General features: G+C 36.7%; 1 protein-coding gene across 1 annotated transcript in view; it reads right to left on the bottom strand.

Annotated features, from left to right (window-relative positions):
• LOC129260905 (ubiquitin carboxyl-terminal hydrolase 12-like) overlaps positions 1-16,347 on the bottom strand; it is a 28,628-nt gene extending 12,281 nt beyond the window's left edge. Inside the window, exons 1-4 of the mRNA XM_054898906.2 lie at positions 16,166-16,347; positions 6,323-6,403; positions 1,867-2,080; positions 366-446 (exon numbers count right to left, since the gene is read on the bottom strand). Coding sequence (XP_054754881.2) covers positions 366-446; positions 1,867-2,080; positions 6,323-6,403; positions 16,166-16,198 — 409 coding nt within the window. The 5' untranslated portion in view covers positions 16,199-16,347. The remainder of the gene's footprint in view (positions 1-365; positions 447-1,866; positions 2,081-6,322; positions 6,404-16,165) is intronic.
• Positions 16,348-17,096: the final 749 nt, after the last annotated feature.

Genomic DNA, 17,096 nt, shown 5'->3' with positions numbered 1-17,096 from the left:
CAATTAATTCAAATAAAAAGGAAATCCAAGTATGAGTGTTTAGGGAATTTTCAATAACTTGCATCTAAAAAGTGATCTCTAAAATAAATATTTTAGGATACTTACATACTGTATAATGTTTTATAAATTTGAATGTATGTTTAGTGAATTTGAATTTGAATGAATTTGAATGTTGTGTCTTTGATTATGTTGTCTTAATAGTTAAAGTTTCAATAATAAATTACACCTCATGCATATTCATATAAAAGCGATTAAACATATTTTCAAAGAAAATGCATGAAACATATCAGTACTTCTGATTTAGATGTAATTCTGAGATCCTGATTAACCTATAAAAGAACAATATTTTGTTGATGAATTCCTACCTTGTAAGAGGTCTGCTATCGTATTGAGAAGATATATGAGGAATTCATGTGCATCCTGTTGCATGTAGTTGTCAAAAACCTCTGTAAAAAAAAAAAAAAATTCAAAATTATGCCAAGTCCACTCTAAATACATGTTTATTTGAATAGAGAAAAGCCAAACGAGTATAACAATGAACATTCCACTCAAATCAGCAGTAAAAAGATAAAAATATTGCATTTTTTAATTTAGCTTGCTTCCAACTACGTTGTATGTTTTATCATACATGTATGGTATGCAAATAAGGAAGCAAATGATAACATTCGATCACTATTCCTTTTTAATGGACATTATCTAAAATTCAGATATCTTACTTTAATATAGATGTCACAAAGAATCACAAGTCAAAATAATGATAATACAGTATGTAACCATCTTATATAGCACATAACACACTGTACAGGAACAGTATGTTGTAGAGTGAAGTAAAAAAAAGATGATAAATCAACAAGCTAACTTTTACAATATATTTTACATGTAGGTATTTAGTGTACAGGTTTGAAAAAACATGTCTAAATTTATCCAGTGTTTTTTTTTCTTCATTATATGTGTTTAGAGGTCAAGTCCACCCCAGAAAAATGTTGATTTGAATAAATAGAGAAAAATCAAACTAGCATAACACTGAAAATTTCATCAAAATCGGATGTAAAATGAGAAAGTTATGACATTTTAAATTTTCGCTTATTTTTCACAAATCAGCGATATGCACAATTCAGTGACATGCAAATGAGACAGTCGCTGATGTCTTTCACTCACTATTTTTGGGTTTTTTTATTGTTTGAATTATACAATATTACATTTTTTACAGATTTTAAATGAAGGACCACCTTGACTGAACCATATAGTATTAAACAATGCTAATTCCACATGTTCAGGAATTAATCGTTGTTTCACTTGACAATGAGGAGAAAATTAGTATATTTCATATTTCAGATAATAAAATACAAAAGAAATAGTGAGTGGATGTCATCATCAGTCTCCTCATTTACATATCGATCAGGATGTGCATATAGCTGTTTTGTGAAATTAAGCAAAATTTTAAAATGTCATAACTTTCTTACTTTACAACCGATTTTGATGAAAGTTGTTACTCTTGTTGGATTTTTCTCGTTTTATTCAAATCAAATTGCTGGGTGAACTTGTCCTTTAAAGATGCTGAAAGGATTTAACAAAGGCAAACAGTGTTTACTGCCTGGTTATGCAGTATAGATCTACATTTGTTCTACACCCTAAGAACAGGGGTAAAAGAGGATTCACTCTCTTAATGCCAACAATTCAAAGTCACGATTTGACAAATTGATGGTGGGTGTACATTTGAATAACTAGAAATAAGAAAAATATCGCTATGTATACAAAATGTGATTTTCCCCCTCCTACTCACAAGTTTCATCCCACTCACCTACCCCCTTCCCCACAACCCCCCAAAACCAAGTAGAAGTGGGAAGAAAGATGAAGATTACAAACCATTTTCTTTCTTTAATCTGGCCACAAACTTCTTTGGTGCGACCACACCCACTTTTTTCTTCTGCGTGTTGATGCTGTTGAAGAGATCCGATAGACAGGTCAAGAGGGTTTCCTTCTTCTTTGGCTGGGTCTTATAGGCCAGGACCCGATCCCTGAATGGCTTGCAGAAGTACAGTGCCTGCAGGACTGAGTTGCAGTAACATGTGTTTCCAAACTGTGTAATAAAGAACAAAGAAGGGAAAATAATATGCATAACAAACTGAACAGAATGTACAGTAAATGAGAAATCAATTAAATCTTCTAATAAACACAAGTTGGTACATGTAAATGTAATGTACATGTACATGTATGTACATGTACCTAGGTACATGTAACTTGGCAAATCATTTGGGACCGCAGAATTCCATTCAGCAGTAATTTGACTTGGAAGATATGTTTGCATAATCTGGTGTAAAAATTTGTTCAATTTTTTTTTTTACAATGGATGGTTGACTATATATGCAAGTTTACCTCCATTGCAAAAATATACATATTCTTTCACTAGTTACAACTCGAATAAACAAAAATGATAAAGTATAATAATACTAATATTGATATATTGACATGTGGATACATGCTGTAGATCCTCATCGTTATCTACATACATGTACGTGTAGTTTGAGAGGACATTAAAGGTCAAGTCCACCCCAGTAAAAACTTGGTTAGAATCAAGAGAGAGAGAAAAATCAAACAAGCATACTTTTATGTAATGCTAAAAATTTCATCGAAATCGGATGTAATGTAAAATAAGAAAGTTATGACATTTTGAAGTTTCGCTTATTTTTCAAAATAAAGTTCTATTCACATCTCAGTGACATGCAAATGAGAGAGTCGATGATGTCCATCACTCACTATTTCTTTTGTTTTTTATTGTTTGAATACAATATTTCATTTTTTTTTCCAATTTGACATTAAGGACCAACTTAACTGAACCATAAAATGTTATAACAATGGTAATACCACATTTTCAGGTAGGAATAAAAATTTGTTTCATAGGAAATAAGGAAAATGAGGAGAAAATTAGAATATTTCATATTTCATATAATAAAATACACAAGAAATAGTGAGTGATGTCATCAGTTCCCTCATTCGCATAACGACTAGGATGTGCATATACATGTAACTGTTTTGTGAAATTAAGCGAAACTTTTTAAAATGTCCTAACTTTCTTATTTTACATCCGATTTTGATCAAATTTTCAGTGTTATGCTTGTTGGATTTTTCTCTTTTAGTTTGGGTGGACTTGTCCTTTAAATTGCAAGTTGCCATCGGAGGTAGATTATCGAAGTTCTCCCACTTATTAGTGCTATTTAGGGATCAGAAATCAGGACTGAGTAGTATATATCTTTGAACAATCTGTTCTAATGAGTCAAGTAGGATTTCATACATCATCCCCTGTGAATATAATTAATTTCTAAAATAACAGGGGCCCATTCAATAAAGAGTTATAATTATCATAGTAACAGTGTTATGCTTTTTGTTTGGGTGAACTTGTCCTTTAAGTACTTTTTTCATTGTACTTTAAAGTTTAAATAGTAAATAAAGTCATGGTACAGGTACATACATGTACAAACATCCCGAGGCCTATAGCCTCATATTATGAAGTGCAGACCCTGAATAATTTTGAACATACATACAGGACCTTGATGAGGAGATACATGTACATGTACAATGTAGGCCTACAGATTCAAATACTATACATTCACTACACCTAACGGATGTAATCTGACATTTCTTATCACTTGCTGGAAGTTGAAATACATGTACAACCCCAAACCATACAACATATTGCATGTACAGTACTATAATGCATTTCACCTATTTTATTTGTGCTTTAACAGCTGCACTTGAACAGTCATGTGCATACAAGTACAGGTACATGTATCAAAGACAAAACACTTCATCCCTTTCACAATATTTTTTAACAATGTTACGTTGAAACAAGGATAAATATAAAGACATTATCTCATTCTACTTCAAGCCTTCATATCAAGCAATAAGTAGACGACTGTAATTCACAAATTAAGCCATATTTTTTAAATTTTTTTATAATCAACGTAATATCCTAGGACCGAGTCATAAAAGCACATTATGAGAATTTCTCTGCTAGAGCACCTGTATGAACCTTGGACTGGTAATAACATTGGTAATTTGTTTTGTCAATGATTAATACTTAGCAATTTCATAAACAAATAACTCAATATGTTTATATGACATTACATTAATGGGTGAACCGTGATATCAAAGTATTTGACCAAACAAATAATGTAATGAGGGCCTACATCGTATACGTGTATACAGTAGTTAGTTATTCATGCATGACTCATAATTTAGTGAATTTACAAAGAAATAAAGGAAAAAATGTACAGAACTACAAGTACATGTATGGGTAATAATAAATAATAATATGCAACATTTATAGCGCACAATGTTTCTAAGCACTGCATACTACAAGTATTACATGTACCCCAGCTTTAGCACGGCTACCCTGATCGGACGCTCGAGCATTCAAGGAATTTCTTCTTAACGGGTAGCCTACTCATTTTAATACTAAACCTGGGTGGAGAGTGGCAAATGTAGAAAAACGCCTTGCCAACGGACGTGAGTGCTGCAGTGGGATTCGAACCCCAGACCTATAGTGGTTCAAAGTCCGGAGACTTATCCACTGAGCCACAACACCTCTCCAGCTCATACATGTACAATGTAAATGTAAATTAAAATAATTGATGTACGGTACACACTATATACAGTACAGTGTACAAGTACAATGTACATGTAGGTAACAAAGTTCTCCCTAAATCCTATTATGAGTATAGTGTTTTGCACAGTGTGTAAAAAGCTTTTCCATGATTAACTGATACTGTATGGTCTCTCTCGATTATATTAACACTAGTTCAATTTTCCATAATTATGTGATGATAGCAAATACTGTAGCACTACCTGCAATTATGAAAAAGAGGTTGGTTTGGCTACCAAGAATCATATCCATAACGACAGTAGAAGAGATAGTCTATAAATTCAGACATTTTATCACACATTTAGGACTTTTAGTCACAGGTATATTGCTTGCTAGAAAGAAAAGTCTGATAAATCTCAGAAAAACATCATATAGGCAATTCAGAATGAATTTTTGAAATAAGGAAATGCATTTTATACTATATGACTTGAGCATATCTGTACAGTGCCCTCACATGTTACCTTCGAAATAATTATAAATCTGCTCTAAAATAATCAAAGATCATATCTTGTAATTTCAAACAAACTTTTCAAATAAAACTGTATAAAGAAAAAGTATGTCAGAATCTTTTATTTTCATTTAATTTTTTTTTTCTATGTGCAGACTATTGGCAAGTTGCCTAAACTCAACCTTCCTCAAGAGTCAAGAATATAATAGATGTCTCGACTGATCTTCAGGATGTGAGGTAGTGTATAGGAAACCTAAGTAGCACTTCATAAATGGGATATTAATTGCTTGTTCTTGGCCTTTTCCATAACACACTTCACGTAGAGGTCATTCTTTATTAGCTTATTGTACAAATACAATGTACATGTAGGCCTACATACATGTACGTAAATCAAAAAAAATATGCACTATTTGTGATATCATATATTACAAGCAGGATGATAGTGAAAACTACATACATTTCCTAGGCTCTCTAACATCTCAGAGAAGAAATAAAATGAAGCAACTACATGTATACCATGCCAAAGCGAAAACAGTCCCATTTTTTAACAATACCAAATGCAGCCATAAATACTGTAGGCCTATGTACATGTATACCCATGAACTTTTCTATTTTGATGATACAATGTAGTGTCATCTCAACATAGATGTGTGCAAATACATGTGAAAATGACTGGGTTTTAATGTACGATAATACATTTTATTATCATATTCTATCACGGGACTGTTAGTGAACGAATACTTCATGTACTGTCCAACTCATATGTTAACAATGTACCAAAATATAAATCAATTATATTCTCAGTCTGTCAACTTCATATAAAATTCAAGAACAAAAGTGCATTGTAATTTGTAACTGACATGTAATTAAAAAATAAACCCAACAAGAATATTTCCTGTGATACATAGTGAACACTGCATGTATGGTGATTGTAATAATGGATCATATTCTAGCAGGTACATGGTATGACAGAACTGGTACAAAATGATTGTACAGAGTGATGTGTGTATTGTAGGACTTTACGAGTTTAAAGTTTAAGGGTTATACTCATGCGCTATACACTTGTGCATTATAAACTGCCAGTGTAGTTTTTTTTTAGACAAATAAGACACATGTCATAGTTGTGAATTCATGAGCAAAAAGAGAGTATGTTCCAGAGAGATCCCAAATAACATTTTAATTTTGAACAATAAAAAAACAATAAAAAACAGTTAAATAACATTAGAACTTACATTGACTAGTCCAAAGTAATGCTCACTGGGAGGGAACTGATCTGACCCTATCTCCTTCTCCAATGCAGATGCATTAGCTCCCTAAATCAAACATACAAAAGAAAAGGAACAATGAATGAATGTGGAATTCAGAAAAGAGACATGAAAAAAGAGAGAGGGGGATAGAGGAGGGGGGAATAGAGTGAAAAGGTGAGAGAGCAAAAGAGAGAGATACAGGGAAATAGATGGAGAGGGAGATAGAGAGAGAGAGAGAGATACAGAGAGGGGATGGGATAGAAAAAAAGGAGATTGTAGCACAATGCACATAACAAAATGAAAGTTTAACATTACAGTGTAACAATTACAGGAAGTGTCAGCACTTTCATCACACTTTATTTCTGTGTCATAGACTCAGACAAGGGTAAAAAGGAATAAAAATTCCACCCCATGAAAAAGCACTTGTTTTAAGAAACCATGCTAAAAAAACTATTTAAACATACATAAAGTGTACATTGTATTTTAATTTTCAAGCTTGTACTGTACAAAGAAATAAATCCAGGACCCCCTGGCATAAAAGTTGTCTGCATGGGAACTGTGGCATCCTATGACACAGTTTGCAACAATGTACAACATCCAATAATAATTAAAATCAAGGATTCCATGAAAATTACCATTGGATGGCTATGTTACCATAATCATTAACACACATCATGTGGCAGGGTCTAGGGCTCCTTGTACATGTAGGAGCCCCAAAGAATTTCCATGTAGAGGACTCCAACCAAAATTGAGAAATGTTTAAAAAAGAACAAAAAATTGATTTATGTCATTGTGTTGTATGATATGGACAACTGCTGCATTTGCTATTAACATTTAAAGCATAATTCGCAAAAGTATCACTTTACATGTAGATGAGTATTCTATAAACAAGTGGAACGCCTCTGGCTGTCTCACCTGCTTTACGCGATTCAATATAGCAGCAGTGATGACTTTGAAAACAGCTATTGAATAATTATTCACAAAAGTAAACACTCATATGATAATAAAATACTATGTCCATTGGCCCAACATGACCTTTGACTATGATCATGTGACCTATTAAAGACGTGTGCAAAACAATAATTCATCTATGTTTCATGAACTACATGTGTAGATCCATGCAATTCAACAAATACCCCCAACATGGCCAAAGTTCATTGACCTTAGATGACCTTTGATCTTGGTCATGTGACCTGAAACTCGCACAGGATGTTCAGGGATACTTAATTGCTATTATGTGATTGTCTAAGTTTCATGAACTAGATCCATAAAATTTCAAAGTTATGATGACAATTCCACAAATACCCCCCAAAATATCAAAGTTCTTTGACCCTACATGTAAATGACCTTTGACACGGATCATGTGACCTGAAACTCGCACAGGATGTTTAGGGATACTTAATTGCTCCTATGTCTAAGTTTCTTGAACTAGATCCATAAAATTTCAAAGTTATGATGACAATTCCACAAATACCCCCAACATGATCAAAGTTCGTTGACCATCAGTGACCTTTGACCTTGGTAATGTGACCTAACACCGAGGCAGGATGTTCAGTAATACTTGATTACCCTAATATCCAAGTTTCATGAACTAGGTCCATATACTTTCTAAGTTATGAGGACATTTAAAAAACTTAACCTTGGTTAAGATTTCAATGTTGACGACGCCGCCACCGTCGCCGGAAAAGCGGCGCCTATAGTCTCGCTCCGCTATGCAGGCGAGACAAAAATCAGAATATTGAAATAATACAATGCCAAAATTACTTAGTTACTTCAATTTTTATTTTCAAACAAGGGTCTCTTTCGTTGGAATATCAATGAAAGGTGTCCTTAAAAGGGCATGGTGTTCTAGATCGGGGAAATAATAAAAATCTTGATTTTACCAGGTACATGTTCATGAATCTTCAATTTTTGTTCTCCTTTTACCTCATAAAGTAAGCTCCATACATCATTTCTACTAGCGGTAATAAACAACAAATTATTTGATCTCCATTAATTGAAATAAATGATTTCATGAAGAGTCGTCATTTCGAAATAAAGGTTCAGGTGACGATTAGCCAGGAGGCTCCTAGAGAGTAAAAATCATTTACTAGCGTATGCTCACTCTCAACGGAGCCAGGAATTCCTTCCCATTCATCTGCATGTACCGCAAAAAAACCTGAAACTTTCGCCCAAGATTTCTACTTTCCTTCTAAAAGATCTAGCCCTAAATCGTATGGGATACAACTTCACATCCAACATTTCTACGATATTGATTTCATTTTTAAGCAAGAATTCATTCAAAAAACGAGAAAAATGTGAAAAGACGGGGTAAACTTGCCACCGTGTTTACGTTGCCTTCTTGATTTCATTGTCTTTCGCTTGGCGACAGCACGCAAATCGCTCGTACAGCAGTACAGCTGATCTGACGTAAACAAGCAAGTTTATTAAATAATATTGCACGCCCTCTCTATGCGTTTCCGGATCAGGCGAATTAAATCCATGCCTTCTTCAACATCAAGAAAAATCATTGATATACATGTAAATTACCAGAAAGACAAAGAGGAAATGAAATTGGCTTCATATCGTTTGGTAAGTTTCATATCAAAAGCTTATCTGATTTAAAATCTCTCGTCTATTACTAATTAAAAAAAAATCCCCTGAAAGTGTTGAATGTGCCGTGCCAGTGATTATCCTGTGCACAGCGGCAGTAATGCAACCATGGGTGGGTACAATGAACATATCTTCATTTGTAATGATTGTGATGGATTCGTAAGCTATAAGCCTAATCTATGTTTTAAATTAAATTAGCTATTTTTTTTTTGTTTCATTCATTATGTCAAGTTAGCATAAATCCAACAATTTTCATTGATTAAAATTAATCTCAGCAAAAAATAATGATAATGGAAATGAAATGAAATAAAAATAAATAATTTAGCATGTTTAGCAACAGCTTAGTTTTTTTTTCTGAACGTTAGAAACTTGTTTTCTTTACCATATGCATAATTTCTTTTAAAAAATTGTTTTCATGTTGTTTATCTAATGATGAAGCATGAGGTCAGAGAGATTGCCACCCATTTCGATATTTCAAGTTTAGTTGGAAAAAAAACTGGAAAAGAGTTGGGGAAAACAAAAAAGAGGGAGAAAATGTGAAAAAAAAAAAAAAATATTTGGGCCTATACCCAGGAGAAGTTAAAATGACATCCGTTTTGGGTCATCTTGCCGTGCAACAGTCCGACCACTCACACGTATTGCGAGGTTAGTATACTATAACCTTGAACTACGAACATGTCTATCCCGGGGGGGGGGGGGGGGGGGGTACTCGACCAAAAAGTGGAAGGTACATGTATGTGCCGCGGGCGAGACAAAAAAAATGGGGGCCTTGGAGCGGGCTTATTGTAAAAAGGAGGGTCCTCGGAAACGGGCTTCGGAACTACAAATGTTTGTGAAAACGGGGGTCCTTGGAACGGGTTGCCTGCGTGTGAGTGCGTATGCATGCAGCTAGCCCGGCGACGCGGGCACCCTCACGCAGAGGGGCGATGGTCGTACAGTGCTCTGCTGCCGCTTTTCACCAAAAATGCAGCTCATTGTAGCAGATTAAATGACGCTATTTGAGGGATATTCATCATATTAGGGGGAATTTACTTCACATCATTTGGTAAGTTTCGTAGGACTTGATTCTGTAAATCCTCCTATTAAATTTGCGGGAGTTTGTTGCAACTTTGCATGCGCCGTGCCTTCAATTATCCTGTACACGGCGGCAATAATGCACCCATGGGTGGAGTCCGACCTGAAATTTATGACAGCCCCCATATAAACAATAACTTGGCGCATCCCAGATAAAATGCATCAGAGTGGAATCGAATGACCAAAAAAAATATTTCAAGATGATATGTCAGTGTGGCTTGCCGTAAACACATTTTTTCTCAATGCCGACGGTGGCGGGCGGTGTGCAAAGAAGATCATGCCTACATAGGACATGTCTGGAGGTGTCTTTCCAAGGACCCAGGGTTGAAAATACACAGGAGCGACGAGCGATTCTGCCCTCGCGTGCTTTGGAATCGCTCTCGCAACTGCCTAAAACTGCCAAGTACCGAGCGACTCCCAACATGAAAATTGCTCCAGTCCACGCCCATCAAGTCTCCCATTTACGACTGCATATTAGCAGTCAGACAGCCAGGCCAGCGCAGCCGCAGTTTTTAATTTCATGCATCGTCGCATTCTGATGTGTAACTGAGTAGATTTTTAGAATCACAGGCGCGGCGCTTCAGAAAAATTTGTATAGAGTTTCAAACTCTCGATATCCCTTGTACTATTTTTCAAAACGTTGCGCGGCACCAGGTCTCGCCGAAACTTTGATAGCCAAAAATTTCCTTTTCTATTGGATTAATTTTATAAGATACCATCCTAAATTTGCAATGAACCGTGCTGACCAGTATGATTGCATCTTTGAAAGGGCAGGGCAAGCGCAACTCTAGAGTTGGAACTGGGCTGAAGATAGCGGCTTGTTTTTGGTGAAGATTTGTTTATATGCCATTTTGACAAGAGTTACGACAAACTTTTGTATATACTATAATTATCTTTTTCATATTTATAGAAGGATGCACAAGAAAAACATTTCATATATGCATACATCATATTGGTAATAATATCATTATGTGAGAAGTGAGATTTTATAGATAGAGTCAATGGCGACAATAGTCAAATATGACTAATCGCCACTCAAACCAACATAAGAAGAAGAAGAAGCAAGAAAATAAGATCGTGAGCTCTGAAGAAAATCACAGTATTTTTTTTATTTTAGAGGTATTTTTTTTATTTTAGAGTAATTTTTGGGGACTCCACTTCTCAAATCTGAACTAAGCCACTTGGTGCTCTGGAAATTTGGCGCAGATCCCGCAATTTTCAGACCGAAATTAGGATTTTCTGTGGGGATTTTTGGAGAGGAACGGTCAGTGCCGGAGTGTAGCCTATACATGTATTGGCACTAATGCAGTTTCATACCTGCCTGTGTGTTGTGGTGATGATTGACTGTGAGCTGTGTGTTGAGGTGATGATTGACTGAGAGCTGTACTATGTTCAGTGGCTGAGCTGCGCTAGCGTAGCCTAGCTTGAGAAATAGTTGACATGGTGACGTTAGCTGTCAGGCTGTGATGCATTCAATATTTCATTAAATAATTTTCAAGTGAGTTTTAGTCAAAAAGTATATATTTATGAAAAGGATTCCTCTGAGTACAAATTCTGTTCAAATTTGATCAACTTAATCCTTTTCAATTTGATGGACAAAATTGTATATTAAAAAAAGAAGTTAAAAATTGAAGTTAAAATTAGCAGCCCACGAGCTGGCACCTATATTGACATTCATCTTTCAACAATCCTTGGATACTGGTACTCTGCCTCTTGATTGGAGAAGAGCAAATATATGCCCCATCTTCAAGAAAGGAGCTACCACTGATCCCGCTAACTATAGACCTGTGTCCTTGACATGCACATGCTGCAAACTTCTCGAACACATAGTAGATAGTCAGGTGATGAGTCATTTGAGTAAGTTCAACATAATGGCAGACAATCAACATGCATTCCGCAAAGGTAGATCGTGTGAAACACAACTTATCCTATCCTGACCACATACGACTTGCTTCAGAGCATTGACAATAAACAATCTATCGATGTGGGAGTACTTGACTTCTCAAAAGCCGTTGATGTAATGCCACACCATTGACTTCTTCTCAAGTTAAAATATTATGGAATCAGGAATATATCCAAGGACTGGATAGCCTCCTTCTTAATGAATCGCTTTCAGAGGGTGATCATCAATGGTATCCCTTCTGAATGGACACCTGTCCTGAGCGGAGCCCTGCAAGGGACCGTTATCGGCCCCCATCTTTTCTTGATGTTTATCAACGATATCCATGAAAACGTCTCCAGTACAACTCGTCTATTTGCAGATGACTGCCTTGTGTATAATACCATCAAGTCGCCTGGCGATGAGCAGCAATTACAAATAGACTTGAATAAGATGGTTGACTGGTCCCAAGCTTGGGGGATGAGGTTTAATCCATCTAAATGCAATACCATGAGGATCACTCGGAAGAGGAAGCCTGACCCTACCAAGTACACAATGTTGGGAATTAGACTGGAAGAAAAAGAGAACGTCCAGTACTTGGGAATCCAGCTCCAGCGCGACCTTCGCTGGAACAAACAAACACAATATGCTACAACAAAAGCAACAAGGGTGCTGAACTTCATTAAGAGAAATTTCTACCATTGTGCCCCCTCCATCAAAGAAAAGCTATACACTTCCCTCATTAGACCCCACCTAGAGTACGCCATCGCATCATGGGACCCCTACACAAAGAAGAATATAGATAGTATAGAGAGAGTCCAAAACAGAGCGGCTAGATTTGTCTTTAACACGTACGGACGTGACACTAGCATCAGTGCCATTCTTAAGGACTTAGAGTGGGCCCCACTCCATGAAAGAAGGAAGTGTCATCGCCTAACTTGCCTCTACAAAATCCTGAATGGCCAACTGGACATAGATCATGAAAACTTCATCAAGCCCAAGCCATCAAGACGCAGAAGAGGACACACTCGATAATTCCAACAGCAGTACACAAACTCAGACTCATTTGCCAATTCCTTCTTCATCTGAACTATCAACCAGTGGAATGGCCTTCTACCAGAAACTGTAGACCAGCCATCAACGACAACTTTCAAAATGCCCTTACTAAAGACCCAATAATTTACAAAACTAGATCACACTCTCCGGCACACCTCCAGTTAAAACTCTTCTTGGAGTATTTCGGAGGAACATCATACCAAGTACCAAGTAGAACATCCATTTAATTTAATATAGGATGGGGGGGTCGGGTGTCCGGACACTTTATATTTTTGAAGCCTTCTTTTTTTTCTTTGGATTACACTAAAAATACGAATTCAATTGTTGTAATCATCTTCTATTTTGTTCTCTATAATATTTCCTAACATTTTGTACTAAAAATTGATGAAACTTCGCTTGTAAATTTTTCCAAATGACTTTCTAAAATTGATCATCCGGACACACAACCTGTCCGGACACACAACAACTGGGTATACAAGAAGTAATGAGAATTGAGATACAAACAATAAACATAAGATCTACATGCAAATGAACAATAATAAAGAAAATATTTCAACAATTAATAACAATGGCAATGAAGAAAAAGTAAATAGCAATTAAATAAACAATGTTTAACATTAAATAAATTTGTTAAGCAGGAAAAACTGCGATGCGAAACCATGCGCTGAATCATTTTTTTTTTAATGGGTCTCGAAAACTGAAAATGGCTCTCCTTAAGCCCAAGTCAAGGCTTTAATTTTCAAAATGGCTCCCTGGGCTAAAGTAAAAATAAAAAGTAATTTCAACACTGCAAGGACCATTCTACGTATCACTTAAATCGGCTTTGTGAAACAGTTGAGCGATATCTACCTCGAGCGATGTTCGTGCAGGCTCCACTCCACTTCACTACCGCTATACTATGCTCCACCTACCCGAACATCAAGCCCGTGAACCAATACGGATATACCGAGTCACAAAGGTGGGATGGCAATCATGATAATCGTAAAAATTAAACAAAAAAAATATAACAAAAAAGATGAATGACTTAATATCTTACTCTACACCCGTATTTCACAATGTTTCCATCCTCCGGTTATCCTCAAAATTGGTGATTTTGGGCCAGTATCAAATTCCTCACACGTATTATTCACTGCCGATTTCAAAACATTGTATGCAACGAACGTAGAGGGCAGCAACACACATCAGTGTTGCTATTACATGTATATTTGGAAGGTCCACTCGATACGCGTTTCGAAATCGGCCGTGAATAATACGTGTGAGGAAAAAGATACTGGCCCAAAATCACCAATTTTGAGGATAACCGGAGAATGGACACGGAGTGAAATACGGGTGTAGAGTAAGATATTAAGTCATTCATATCCCTCGTTATATATTTTTTCTTTAATTTTTACGATAACCATGATTGCCATCCCACCTTTTATGACTCGGAATATCCGATCTAGTTCACTGTCCCGATGTTCGGGTAGGTGGAGCGTAGTGTAGCGGTCACTCACACGTATTGCGAGGTTAGTGTTAGTATACTAACCTCGCACCATGAACCGCGTTTGGCAGAGGATTTCTAACTAGTGGGTCACGCGTGCTGGGATCCCACTTCAGTGGTGTCCACAACACACGACTTCTATGGCTTTATTTTTCTGTGCGCGGCGGCATGTAATGAACCCTTGGGTGTGTAGCGGTAGTGAAGTGGAGTGGAGCCTGCACGAACATCGCCTGAGGTAGGGTAGGTGGAACGTAGGGCCTTATCTTCATCCAAGTCACTGGGGACAAACTTGAGACACACCTCAAATATCAGCAAACTTTCAATGGAATCCACGGTTGGAAGATTTTCAAAAGAAATCTATTGTTCGAGATGCGAAACGGTGCGAAGCTTCTCACTGAACGGGGACTTCCTTCCACCACACGTTTTCCCATTGACACAATAACAAATGACTCGGACACTTTTTCAAACGACAATAATAGTCTTTTTCTTTTCTCTCCTGTGGCTGTATATTCTTCCAAGTTGATGAAACAATGATCAAAAACACTAAATAAAACAAAATCAATCACATTAAAAACACTATTTAAACTGTCTAATTACTTCTCGTGATCCGAGTCCCCTTCCCGTGTTGAGACTGCCAATTTCCCATAGGAGGGGACTCGGATAACGAGTAATAGTACTCCTCGTTATCCAAGTCCCCTCCTATGAGAAATTAGACAATCTTAACACGGGAAGGGGACTCGGATCACGAGGAGTAATTAGACAGTTAAATAGTGTTTTTAATGTGATTTTCATTGATTTTAAGGATTCTTATTATCGAAAATATTCATTTATCATCTCTAGGAAACTGTCTAAAAGTGGCAGAGTGGTTTTGAAGAGGAGGGAAATGAGGGGTAGATGATTATCAACGGGTTAATTGCCGTTTTGTATTTTTAGTAAAGGTGGGATGGCAATCATGGTTATCGTAAAAATTAAAGAAAAAAAATATAAAGAGGGATATGAACGCGATCGGTCGCTGATTGATCGCGATCGCATGCGATGTTTTGAAATCGGCCGTGAATAATACGTGTGAGGAAAAAGATACTGGCCCAAAATCACCAATTTTGAGGATAACCGGAGGATGGACACGGAGTGAAATAGGGGTGTAAAGTAAGATATTAAGTCATTCATATCCGTCTTTATATTTTTTTTCTTTAAATTTTACAATAACCATGATTGCCATCCCACCTTCATGACCTTTTATGACTCGGAATATCCGATCTAGTTCACTGTCCCGATGTTCGGGTAGGTGGAGCGTAGTGTAGCGGTAGTGAAGTGGAGTGGAGCCTGCACGAACATCGCCTGAGGTAAGGTAGGACATGTTTTACGTTGTGAAAAATTGTCCGTGGATCCGAGTCACCGGGGACTTGGAATGGATCACGATAATGCCGAACGTAGACGTAGTGTAGCGGAAGTGGAGCCTGCACGAACACCGCTCGAGGTAAGCGATATCTCATTCTTACGTAGAATGGTTCAACGAAAGACCCTTTCATGCAACAGCCTACAGTACAGGCAGGCCCCATCTCGTCATGAAACAGGCCCCGGCCCCCCGCCCCTGCGACATACACACATGCACACTCACATTGTCATTGTCATTGATTGTGCCGAGCGAGGCGGGATCGTTGGTGACTGAAAATGATGACTCGGATCGGACCGCCCGGCACACTCACTATCACGACTATTTTGGTGAACAAAGTCATAAAATACTCACCATTCTTGAAACTAGAGAGAAACACGAATACATGTACGTGTTGAAAATTTGTCTCTCTATGGAGCATGTGGATTTACGGAGGTCTCAAATCCTTTCTAAGCATTATTCGAAGTATCGATAACAATTTGTCACGGGTTGTTCAACTTAGAATTGCAATGGTGTTGACAAATTATGGAAAAGGAAAATCAGCATACATCTTTGATTAAGACGGCAGGCAGATCATGTACGAACGTTGCCAATCTAGTGACCATAATTTGATCAAGGGAAATTAGTGATATTATACTGTATCATAGCGATCTCTATGTGAGTTTGATAGATACTAGCACTAAAGTTGAGTACTGGTACCCAAGAAGTTTCTTCTGGTACAAAATATATTATTTTCATATACTAAAGTAGAGTGTCTATAAATTGCCAAAGAATTGTACTAGTTATTTTGATAATGTACACGAATATATCTCTATATTTTCACGGTACGTATTACTTCTTAATCTGTTTGCTTACTTCAGCAAATGGCACTTGACCTACACCCATAGAGATGTATAACATTTCTCACACTTTTCCCTTGCACTTTTAGTCAATTGAAAAAAAAACAGATACATTCAAGCATTTTGTAACAATTTTGCCACCCAAATTGACATTTCATCATTTAGTAAGCACAACCTTTACCCTTTTTGTGCCAGCTGGATCGGAGGACATAACTGAACCTGAACAAAAGTTTATATCAGACATCTCCAGCATTTTTACATTGAGTTTTTATCATTTAAAGTGGGTTTACATTTCATTTTTCATTTAATACTTGTTTTTCCACACTTTTCCCAAGCTTGACAATGATTAACAAAATTAAAATCAAGCCTAAGCCATTTCATGTAAATCATAGCTCAGTGCAAAGCAAAATTCGTCTCGATGGCCTCGGTGTGTGGGGGAATGGAGT

Source organism: Lytechinus pictus, unplaced genomic scaffold (assembly GCF_037042905.1).
Source record: "Lytechinus pictus isolate F3 Inbred unplaced genomic scaffold, Lp3.0 scaffold_19, whole genome shotgun sequence".
Lineage (NCBI taxonomy): Eukaryota > Metazoa > Echinodermata > Echinoidea > Temnopleuroida > Toxopneustidae > Lytechinus > Lytechinus pictus.
The sequence above is the reverse complement of the archived record's forward strand: the minus strand, read 5'-3'. Positions and strand labels throughout refer to the sequence as shown.